This window comes from Oncorhynchus clarkii, chromosome 22 (assembly GCF_045791955.1).
Source record: "Oncorhynchus clarkii lewisi isolate Uvic-CL-2024 chromosome 22, UVic_Ocla_1.0, whole genome shotgun sequence".
Lineage (NCBI taxonomy): Eukaryota > Metazoa > Chordata > Actinopteri > Salmoniformes > Salmonidae > Oncorhynchus > Oncorhynchus clarkii.
In genome coordinates this window covers 36085900-36098157 of record NC_092168.1, presented here as the reverse complement: position 1 = coordinate 36098157, position 12258 = coordinate 36085900, and the positions used below count along the sequence as shown (strand labels likewise).

Sequence of the window (12258 nt, the reverse complement as noted above, 5' to 3'; positions counted from 1 at the left end):
TCAGCACATGACGGACAGCTAGGTACAACTAGTACTGTTCTGACAGACAGTTACATGCGTACCAGTTAGCTTTTTCACCACTTCAGCAAATGATGAGGAATAGTACAGCTAGTGGGCAAAGGGTGCAGTCCTGACACTGACAGTGAGATGTTTTACATATGGAGCAGTATAGATGCAGATTTCTATTGAAGTGCCTTTGTTTTCTTTCCACATCTAGGAGCTGCTGAATGTTGAGTGCCTGAAAGGACTCACTAAAAGGATTTCGACCACAACACAGGAGAATACAATAATAATGCAGAGTAAGAATTTATTTTAAAGTTACAAAATATTTTAAGGAAACACATTTTATTTTACATAAACTGTACAGATGACATTTACATGACTAAATTATTTCGGAAACAGGAACTAAAAATATATTTTTATTAAATAGAAAAACTGAAAAAATAGAATTAAAGATGAAAAATTAAGTGTTCCACATGTTTATTGTACAAAATAGATAGAGAAAGGAAATAATAGAACTAAGAAATGGAATCATCATAGTGTACCCTGATACGTAGATTAGGCCTCTTATGATCAAGCTAAAATAATCTTGGCCTCTTTGGTTCCATTATTACACAGCAAATTCCCCAGAGTTAAATTAACACTGAAAGTGTGGACCCGTATAGACACTGAGCAGTGTTGAATTAACACACTGCTTAGTGTAAAGCTTGATTTGCATATTTCCCAGAGTGCTTAGCATTTTGAGTGAATTGTGGAGTTACCACCCATGACTGAATTTGTTAGTGACAGACAAGCTTGTTGCATTCATTCACTTACAGTCCTGTGGACTTAACCAGGTGAACTCCTAAATTAAAATACCACCATTAAAATATAATTATTAAAAAAATACAATATGTATTTCATGAGGCCTTATTTTGAGGACATAAACAAAAGAATACTGGGTTGTTTGCATGAACCAATGGCAGGGTTGCAGGCATTGGGTCACTTAGTTATTTTCTAAAAAAAATTAAGACCAAGGTTGGTTTATTGACACTTGTTTATTGAGATATGACCCAGCAGGTCAGATCACAAGACATAGAGGCTTGGCTTTTTAGGGGCGTGACTTTCAGCTATTTATTTTTGGCCACCAATGAGAGTAAATGTAATTCCAGTTAATCTGTTCTGTTGAATTGTTATTGCATGTTATGGTTGAACACTAACACTTTGGTAGCTTTAATGAAGCGTAAAGAAATGTGATTTCCCCAATAGGCTAGTTAACACTTTCTTGCTATATGTAATTCATAATGTTAATATTTTTGTATTAGAATATGTAATGTACAATAATATTTATAGAAATGTTACATTGCAGTGTGCAAACTTACATTATCAAAAGGAATTACGTTTGATCTCACATGGCCAAAAATAACTTTCTAAAAGCCATGCCCTTAATAAGTCCCGCCTCCTGAAAATAACCGATAGATTACATTAAAATAGACAGAGCTGTTTGGTCAACCCAGCGTGAAGGTGAATAAAAACTAAATTCATGGTTAAATTAACCCATGTTGGGTAATCCAAACAACCCAACATTTTTGCCTTATTCATGCAACCTGTCACATTATGCTGGCTTGTATAATGCTGTGTAATTCCGATTGAACTCTAGCCAGAGTGGGGATATCCAACGTTCTGAATTTTTTATCATATGCTACCAGGGTTGGGAAGACTGAAATATGACACTACCTAAAGCATCTGTAACAACCATTTCAGTAACAGGTGCAACAAATCCAAGTAAAATATTGAATTAGATTAGAAAATGTATCTCATTTATATTTGAGAAGCATAGGATTAATCAATTAATTAATGTACATGCAAAAACATAGATAATGAAACAAACAATTATTAAAATGAACCTGCAATAGACCATGCTGGGAAATATAATAATGATGAGCATAGTTTTGGTAAAACTCTGGTTATTAACACCAACACTGGGTGTTATTTTAAACCAATAAGTGTTAATTTAACATGTATAGAGTTAATTGTTATGTTTAGAGTGTAGTCCCTGAAAATAAGGCCTTATGAAATACTTCTTGTATTGTGTTAAATAATACCATTTTAATAAAATATTCCCTCAGGATCTCACTTGCTGAAGTCCATAAGACTGAAAATGGATGAATGCAACAAACATGTCTCTGTCAACTAACAAAGACAGTCAGGAGTGGTAATTCTATAATTCACTCAAAAGGCAAGGGATTCTGGGAAATCAGGCTTTACACCTATCAGTGTGTTAATTTAACACGGTTCCAGTGCCGATATGGACCAACACAGTCAGTGTTAATTTAACACTCTCAGTGTGGATTTAACACTGGAGAATTTGCTGTGTAGGTAAATTACTTTATTAAACAAAAAATGTCAATTTACTTCTATAAAAATAACTTTCAATGGCAGTTTGTTTATTAACTAATCCCGCAACTTTTCAGTGCAAATGTCATAAAAATCATTCGCTTTGAAAAAACGGAAGCGAAAGATCACATTTCAAGTATTTGATAGGAGTTACATTAGCATAGGAGGAGAAGGTTCAGTTCAGTCTGGTATGTTCAGTTGTATGGGTGGGCATGGGTGGATTACTATACATTGCATAGATCATGTGGCACTTATTTATGACAGGACACTCAGTACCACTTTGAAGGCATTTCAATATGCAAGTGCTATTAGGAGTGGGAGTGTGCATTTAAAGAGTTTAGTCTGCAAGTGCTGTACTGCAACATCATGCCCTGTTGGGCCCAAACAAAAAACTCATCACCACTTCAAGGTCCACTTTATCAGAACAAGTAGGGGCAGTGGGGACTCTCTGTTCTCAGGATTAAGTGTATGTTGTGCAGTTTGCACAAAGGTCCATCTTCACCTTTGAACTCAGTGAGCGATTGCTTGCAGCATGGTCACAGACAGACAGACAGACAGACAGACAGACAGACAGACATACAGACAGACAGACAGACAGACAGACAGACAGACACACACACACTTACACAAGCAGGAGGAAGGAACGTGGTCCAATGTCAACAACACTATGTCAATGTTGTGTCATTACCTCACTTGGACAGGAGTGTAGTCCTGGAAAAGCTTTATTCAATAATAAGCGCGTGCTGATACAGTTTATGTTATAATTCCACAGGATCAGACAGTCACAGTGTCTTTATGACATTCTTTATGGAAGTGCTGGTGTTTTCTGAATTATATAAGCTGATGAATTGTCATTGTCAGTGCTTTTGTTTTGTCAATGTCCTGGTGTGCTGCTTCCTTAAGCGCTTTTCTTTCCATCTTCATCAGAGAAGAGATGAAGGACCATTATTTTTCCTCTAGAAATGGCAAACTAGAAAAATGTTATCATTTGGTGATCAACCATTTCCTTCTCTTCCCAAAACTCTGGAACCGTTCTTAAGTTCTTAATATGGAATGGACAGAACCTGGCCTCGCTCAGCCAGATAAATACAACAAACCATAAATACATCTTGTTTGTGTGTACCTGTTGGTGTGCTTCCATATAACTATATATTTATATGTGTGTCATACAAAAAGGTATTTTTGTACAAGACATTTTGACTATCGTCGTTTGATTTAACCTTCAAAGTTTAAGAAGTCACAGACACTCAGGCACAGCCACACTCTTCCACTATCATATTGGGCACGTCTCGTTTTACTATGTTGTACTCATCGTCGAAGTACAGCATAGACATGGTACTGAGCTTGGTGGGGATACAACAGGAGTTGACCGAGCCGGGGCTCATGCCCCTCATCCGGTACTGGTTGACCACCGCCGTGTGGAACGATGAAGCCGACCCCGGTACCCCCGCCATGTACGCCGGGCAGCTTCCTTCGCAGTAGTTACCGTAGTAACCCGCGGGTGCGATGATCCAGTCGTTCCAGCCAATGAGGCGAAAGTCTATGTAGAACTGTCGTCTGCAGCACAGGCCTCCACTGCTCCCGTCACACTCCAGCCCCCTCTTCCTGATGCGGTGGTTCCCTTCCACCTGTCGTGCCCGGACCACCAGAAAGGGCCTGTGTGAGGGTTCTGCTGGGTCAACTAAGATAGGAACCACGTTGAATGCCTCACAGCCCTCACAACGCACCTCCAGGTCCTGCCGCCGGCCGCCCTTACCAAACAGGGCCCTCACTGCCTCTGACAGAGGGAAGGTGTGCCAGCCGCTGCGCTTTAGGTCCACACGCTTCTCCAGTAGGGTCCACCGACCTCCTCCCCCTGCCCCTGGCCCTGTTCCTCCCCTGGCTCCACCTGAAGCTCCAGTTCCTGCCTCATGGTAGTGGATTTTAACTGTGACTTTCCGTCGAGGCCCTTTCTCGGAGCCGGTGGGCAGCAGCCTGAAGTAGAGCCACAGGTTGGCCTGAGACACATGCAGGTTCTGGTTCCCTTCACTGGAGATGAGGAAGTGGAGGCTGGACTTAGAGGCTTGAGATGAAGCCAGCTCATCTGATCGAGAAGAGAGAGAAATGTGGGTTTAGTGATATATACCGTACCGTCAAGGGTCAAGAGAATAAACTGACAAGATTCACAAAGTAAAACAAGACAGAAGGATGAAATCCACACAGTTTTACAACTTTTGTCTCTGAATTAAAGTTATGTCACACTACATATGAGTGTCATTTGTAAGAGGGAAAAAAAGTGGACAAACATTCACAGGGAGTCCCTAGCAGGGAGCCAGAAAGAGAGTACTTTAGTCACTTCTGTCTCTCCTCTCCTCCATCACCACTCTCTTTCTCATACATCACATGCCGTTAGCCTAGTTCCTTATGGTCTGTTCCTCCTGACAGCCCAGTTCTGGGAGCAGGCCCAGTTGGCCTCAGGTCTGATTGTGAACACTATGAGAGTGGAGGAGGGGGGTGGACAAGGCCCGGGCCCCAGGGGGTTAATTGTGTGTGTGTGTGTGTGTGTGTGTGTGTGTGTGTGTGTGTGTGTGTGTGTGTGTGTGTGTGTGTGTGTGTGTGTGTGTGTGTGTGTGTGTGTGTGTGTGTGTGTGTGTGAGGCACTGCTGTGAAACCCCTTGAGCTCCCCGGAGCCTCTGAGACTGACAGCATAAAGACTCCATTGAGGTATTAGGAGACAGCCTCGCTACTGCCTGGCATTGAGCGCGTGGCCCAACTAACCAATAGCATGATGAGGCAAAAATAAAATACATTTGCATGACATTGGCCACTTTCTAAAATGACACAATGAAGAGATTCCAAATGTCTAAGGTATAATGGAGTTTGGAGTCTGCCGTATCTTTTTTGAAGCCTAATTATGTCTTCCAAATTACTGTGAAAACCGAGAGGGTGCTGTCTGGGGGTTAGCCAGGATCGGCTTCAGCTGAGCACATGTTGAAGCGGCCAAATTTCTTTGTTTACACACTGATTAGCGTGAGTTGGTGTCAACAGCTGACCACCAAAGATGGTCCTTTTAAAGCAATCCTACGTTTACAACGTATTCCAGTAACAGTGATTTTTACATTCATTTCACACAGTCCTGTTCAGACTAGTTCTGCCTCCCGCTACAGTATGTCAGCTGGGAGCCAAAGTAACACACACACACACACACAAACAAACACATCCCTGTGGCAACAACAAAAGCACAAGGTGCATGCATTTCAGCAACATCGACATCGAACCCTCAGGGTGCAGTATCAAGTACGTAAGATGAACTGTATGTATGGAAATGCATCAGAAGTGTAGATCTAAAGACATTGACTCAATAACAGTTTTCCCCTGTTTTAACTGCTGTCATGGCCCGAGGTAAGGAGTATCTAACCTCGCCTCATTTACTACCATGCCTTGCTGCTTGCCTCAACAGCTCCCAGTGATCAACAGGGGAGCTTCTAGGCCAGGGCGTTTCTCTATCTGTACCCTGAGTGACAGTGTATGTGAGGCAATGAAGTGCTGGGTGGGGAGAGATGGCAGTCTGAATCTCTGACTACAAAGATACTCCAGTCTGAAGCATGGTCATATGATCTTGTAAAAAAAACGAAGTGGTCGAGTGTATCTGTAGCTTCATATCCCATCTGGGGAAAAAAATAACATACATTTTTAATGATCCTCAAGTTAGGGTATCTGAGACTGCCCACTGGCCACAGACGTAAATTCAACATCTATTCCACGTTGGTTCAATTTCATTGAAAAGATGTGGAAACAACATTGATTCAACCAGTGTGTGCCCAGTGGGTGGCCACATTAAAATGGATGCTGAAGTGGATTGAGAATCATCCTTCTAGAAAACTCTTCAGCTTTCTTTTATTTTCTAAAATACCACAAAAACACATAGCCAGGTGCTTTAACCCTGGTAGGCACTGACTGCAGGCTGTGGGAGGGTGAGGGGGGAAGCGAGGTGAGGAAAGAGGTTAGGGAGGAGACCAGTTAAACCAGGAGGTGTGCTGCCTGACTCGGAGTGTGCCTGGGGTCAATGTGCTCCTGGGCCAGGCATGGTTAGGGCAGGGCAGGTGAAGGGAGGGTGACATCTGGGTGGGCCTCTCTCTCTCTGGTGGAGCTAGCACTGCTGGAGCTACAGCTACCTCAGCGTGTCCCCACCTGCGCTATCAACACAACAACAAGGCATGCCGACAGGCAGACAGGTCGATAAGCAGGTGGGAAATCAGGCAGACAGGTAGGTAAACAGGTGGGAAATCAGGCAGACAAGTAGGTAAGCAGGTGGGAAATCAGGCAGACAGGTAGGTAAACAGGCGGGAAATTAGGCAGACAGGTAGGTAAGCAGGTGGGAAATCTGGCAGACAAAAAATCAGGGAAGCAGATGCGCCGGCAGTCAGTGTGTGTATATGTGTGTGCATGTGCGCAACATAGGCAGGGTGTATGTAGCAGGGTTCTATGCTCATTACTCAAAGTCTGTGTCAACAGAGACCGCACATTGCGGAGCACTGCTGCTTTGACAGGAGCCTCGCCTCGCAGTGACATACACACACGGCTCTGACAGGCATCCCTTAGGCTGCTGGAGCACAGCGCTCAGCTCTGCACTCCAGGAATTCCACACAGGGAAATAGGAGAGGGGGAAAGATCACAGCAGGTCAGGGTGAGCTCCATTTGGCCAGCAGTTAGTAAGCTGCTTTGGTGGTAGTGGTGGAGAAATGACACACAGGGAGGGGGTTGGAGGGGGGTACATGGATTGAGTGTGATGTGGAAAATGCCTGGAGCGGCTCCAGACAGGGCATGATTGATGTTTCTTCATGAAAGGCTGTGTCCCAGAGTAAACCCAGAAGCCAGCCCTATAGCCCTGCAATGATGTATCCCAAATGGCACCCTATTCCCTCTATAGTGCACACATTTTTACCAGGGCCCATATGGCTCTGGTCAAAAGTAGTGCACTATATAGGGAATAGGGTGCCATTTGGGATACAACCCGGGGACTGGGCCAGAGTTAATGACATCCAATAATGAAGTCTTAATTCCGTTACTTGGACCGGAGTCACAGGGAGTTCAACCGGTCCAAACGGCTATACCAACGACAATCGAGATGCTCACATCTCCCCCTGCCCTCCGCTTCGCTCCCGTGGTTACGGGACACCGAATCCCGCCGCCAAAGCGAGGGCCCGCGGGACCGTGTCATAAGAGACAGGCAGTTGGCACTGTTCCTTACCTGGAACGTTGGCAGTGAGCTCAGTCTCAGCCTCTGCTCCGCTATGCAGTATAAGACTGATTGGTGACTGAGAGCAATAGCTGCCTCCTATCTCCTAGCTGGCTGAAAACAATGCAGTGAAAACTATGTGAATAAGACAGGACAGCGTCCCACACACCTCACAAAATACTTTGACCTGATACTTCGCAGTCATCCAGTAATGTCCAGCACAGACTCCTCTCAGCCCCTATCAGTCATCCAGTACTGCCCAGCACAGACTCCTCTCAGCCCCTATCAGTCATCCAGTACTGCCCAGCACAGACTCCTCTCAGCCCCTATCAGTCATCCAGTAATGCCCAGCACAAACTTCCCTCGGCCCCTATCAGTCATCCAGTACTGCCCAGCACAAACTTCCCTCGGCCCCTAGCATCACACCTTGATCTTTGACTGTGACATCACCCGGCCTGTGCCTGGGCCTGGTCTAGCTGCCTCTCTCCAGGTCGCTCTAGGGGCCTTGTCCCTCTCTCCATGCCCTGGCTGGCAGCCTGGACTCTGGGCTCTGGGGGTGAGTGCCAGCTGGCTTGAAGGCAGAGGGGGTCTACAGAACAGGGAGCAAAGCCAGTTCCATGGCACAATGCTGCACAAAGGCTCAAAGGTGTCGTGAATAATGGCAAAAGCAAAGAGGCCTGGTTGGTGAACCATTATATGACAAAAACATTCTTTAGAAAACTGTGATATGGGCTCACCATGCACCCTCCTCCTCCACCTCTCTATCACCCGAACCCACAACCGGGGGCGCTCTCCTTGCGTAACATGGACTCAGAGGTAGATGTATCATAGTAAAATGTAATTCTGGCACACTCCAATTAGTATGTTACGTTTCATATGGTATGTATTCATTTGCAATTCGTACAATTTGTTACAAATTACAATTCCTACAATATGTTATGAATTTGCGAAATGTATGATATATTACAAATTCCAATTTGTTGTGGCTAAAATTAGCTAGGTCGCTAACACTAATGTTAGTTGGGTGGCTAATGTTAGCTAAAGGGGTTATGGGTAAGGGGTTATGTTTGGGGTTAAGGTTAGTGTTGGGGGTTAGGTTAAAGGGTTAAATAAAGGTTAAATAAAATAAAAACATTCCTATTCGAAGGCAACAGCTAGGAATCCATCCAAGCTGATTGTACTGTTTGTGCTGCAGCGTTGTACTGTGGGACCGGCATCTATGCTTCCTCTACTATTTTTAAATAGTTTTTAAAAACAGTTAAATAGGACGTTCTCACCTCACTAACCTGCCAATTATTGATTTCAGTTATCTAACTGATGATAGATTAGAGCTCACAGAGTGTGTGTTTACAGGGCCGGATTAATAAAGGGGCTTACAGGGGCTGAGGCCGAAGCCCGTAGGGTGCCCAAGAGGGAAACAAAATAAAGAATTAAAAACTAAATAGACAGATTACTGTATATTATATATGTAGCATATATATTTTTTATATTTAAAAAAATGCAAACGCCAACCACAGGAGGACTCAGGAGCCCGCTCTCAATAAGTGTAGACAGCCTGCTGCTGCCGCACTGATAATCATCAGATGGGGGAGGAGAGGAAATGGAGGGCCCACATGATAACTAGGGGGCCCTGCCTTGGTTGGGTAACGTAGAGAAAATATTGCAGTTTTAAAGCAAGATATCTGCAATTTTAATTATTTATCATAGGGCAGGTGAGTAATTTTTACAGTTTTAATGCTAATTACCTGTGTTTCTACAGATTCTGCCATGATTTATGGCATGTTAATGATATCTGAGTGAAAGTAACAAACACAATTCATTGGGGCCCCCTGGGGGTCTGGGCCCCTAGAACGTGCCCTGCGTGCCTGGTCGGTATTCGGCCATGATTACTACATGTTTAGATAGCTGGCTAGACTAACTTACCAATCAAGAAATTGGTCATTGACATGGCTAATTGAGTTACTGTCAGTGATTGACATAACAAGAGAAAAACTGCTGATGCACAACCATCTATGATTTGCTAATCTGGCCTTGTGTGAGTCCACTGTAATCTCCAATGTGCTGTTATTATTCAAAAGTTTTGAGGAAACCCATTGCACTTAATATATCTGAGTACAGAAAAACATGCTGATTGTCTACACTGTAAAGGAAAACTGTAATTTATCCAGTAATTTCGGGGTATTATCAACAGAAAAATACTCTGAAACAATTTACTGCAGTATACTACAAATGATGGTGCATTTTGGGAAATGTTATGGGCAGGGAAAGAATTGTTGTATTTCTAATGGTACTGTAATTCCACCCCAAAGAAGGTCACCCGTGACACAAGTCAGTATTAGAAGTTCATCCATGTCTGAGGACGTCAACTGGCCACTAGGGGTAACAGTGCGTGCTGTTACCTTCAAGTAGCTTTCAGTTTTGTTTGGTTATTATGGACAGGGATGGAGGATAGGCGTAAGCCTCTAATGCAAAAGGTTGCACGTTCAGTGACAGAAAGTTGTTTTTTAGATTTTTGTTTTATATCCCAAACCTTAACCCTTACCTTAACCATTCAGAGTTTAATGCTTAAACTTAATCTTACATTTTACATTTGAGAAACGTGGATGAATGTCTCATTCTGACGTAAGAATGTGAGAGCTTTGGAAGCCTTTGTTAAGACCTCTAGAAGCGCAAGTGATATAAAATACCAACTATTTATTAATATGTTGTAATGTTGAAACACTTTACCTAGCAAACAAAAACCTTGTAATTACAGTAAAATCATGTCAAATACAAACCCCTCCACTCAATTAATGTCATTCATTCCGATAATGGTAGCATTTACTTTTTAACAGTTTAATATAGAGAATTTTACAGTAATGTACTGTGTGTCACTGAATGAATCATAACTTAGAAATAAAGGGTGATAAAAGGGGTGATCAAATTAGTGATATGAATCATACGATTATCGATAATTACCTGATTCTGCAAAACTGATTATCTCCGACGTCTCCCCTTGCACCTCGTTACTGTAGGAAGCTTGTCCATCAAGGTTGGGGATCTCAACCCTCCCGTCTTCCCGTACCTTACCGGCGTGAAGCCTCCTCAGCGCTGTTACCATTGCAGCCTTGGGAATAGGATGAGTGATGTTGGGTCTTTCTCTCATTTGTAACCTGTTCAAGATGTGCCTCTTAACTGCCTCCAGAAGGTCTATGTCCACCCGTTCTGACGCCTCCGGCAACCCACACGATGCGCACGACTCCTGGGTGACGGTTTGAGTCTCTGCCCCCGTTATGCGCGCCCGCGTTGTCCCCAAGGTACCGCGGATTGAAAGTATGCAAGCCATTAAACAAGCCAGTGTGAGATTATATCTTCTCATTTTCTATTTTTGAGACTGTAATTCCAAAGCACGCTGGAAAGGAATTGTGGTTCCTGAATACAGAGCGCAAAATTAGAGGGTTAGGCTACTTCACAAGTATCACGGTAATGATCCTACTATGCGCCACTGGGAATACACATAGAACGATGATTGATGCACAAATTACGGTAATCCAAAACAGTCCATGTAGTTTTTGCATTCCAAAAGATGTTGCTGTCAAGAGCTAATGATTATTGCAGATATTATGTTATTTGCTTAATCTCCAGCCCTGTTAGGCTTGGGTCCTTTTTGTCAAAACTCACTATTAGTCCATTTCTCATCTAAAACACAATTCCAGAGGTTTTGGTCTTGACCAGCGAATTTGAAATGATCACTAAATGAATGGCTCTACCGCGTTTTCAAACGTATCAAAACGAATTATTACAGTCCATATCCTTTGCAAACCACTCATAGTTATCAAACGTATCTCACCGGTACGCTGGCTTTGTATTCGAAACGTCTGATGTGAAGTTCCAAATATAAGGTTACCACTGCTCTTTACATTCAATTCAATCATATAAGCGCAACTTTAGGAATCCAACTAAATTGCAATCCATTTCATAACCAACTGATCCCTTGATCACTGTCTTCTCTGTCTGTTGGTGAGTTGGCTATAGGACGTCTCAGCGCCCAGTAAGAGATGCTGTTATCTTTACAGTTTTCTCCTTTGCAATCACGACACGGAGCCACCTAACACCGAAAGTTTTTATACAGGAGTTGAAACCACGTGGGGAGTTCCACCAACAGCGCGCAAGGGATAGTGCTGCTGGGAGAAAAGCGCAGCGCAGGATGGAGAGAATACTAGTGACACCTTTTAACCCCGAATATCAATTTCTCTATTATAATTTTACACTAAATTACCTCATAAACAATATATTTTATTATAGGCCTAAAAAAGATTGTAATGTTGATAAAGATGGAGCTATATCTGCAAGATTCCTCATACCCTAAACACACTTCACTGTAGTTTTCGGGGTTGATTGAATATAGTAATTTTTTTATTCTATTCCAATGTGTTTCACCATGAATTTTTTTGTAAGGTATTCACAAGTTCCGACAGTCAGTGAACGACTCGGTTTTGTCGATAACTTGGAATTGAAAGACAAATTCCCGGAAACTCGTGCCATCCGTGCGTTTTTACGCACAAGAAAAAAGAAAACAAACAGCGCCATCCTTTGTTGAAACACCTTCACTACACTATTGGCCCATTCATCTGAAAACTCTGTTAATTATTTCTGAGTAAAGTGTTTGCATGCAACAGTTTGTC

The 12258-nt window shown here is 43.0% G+C and overlaps 1 protein-coding gene across 1 annotated transcript; it reads right to left on the bottom strand.

Moving 5' to 3' along the window:
* Nucleotides 1-293: 293 nt before the first annotated feature.
* Nucleotides 294-11671, bottom strand: LOC139380246 (inhibin beta B chain-like). The gene is made up of 2 exons (XM_071122783.1): nt 10553-11671; nt 294-4459 (listed from the first exon to the last, which is right to left on the bottom strand). The coding sequence occupies exons 1-2, from the start codon at nt 10950-10952 to the stop codon at nt 3624-3626; spliced, it is 1236 nt and encodes a 411-aa protein (XP_070978884.1). The 5' UTR covers nt 10953-11671; the 3' UTR covers nt 294-3623.
* Nucleotides 11672-12258: the final 587 nt, after the last annotated feature.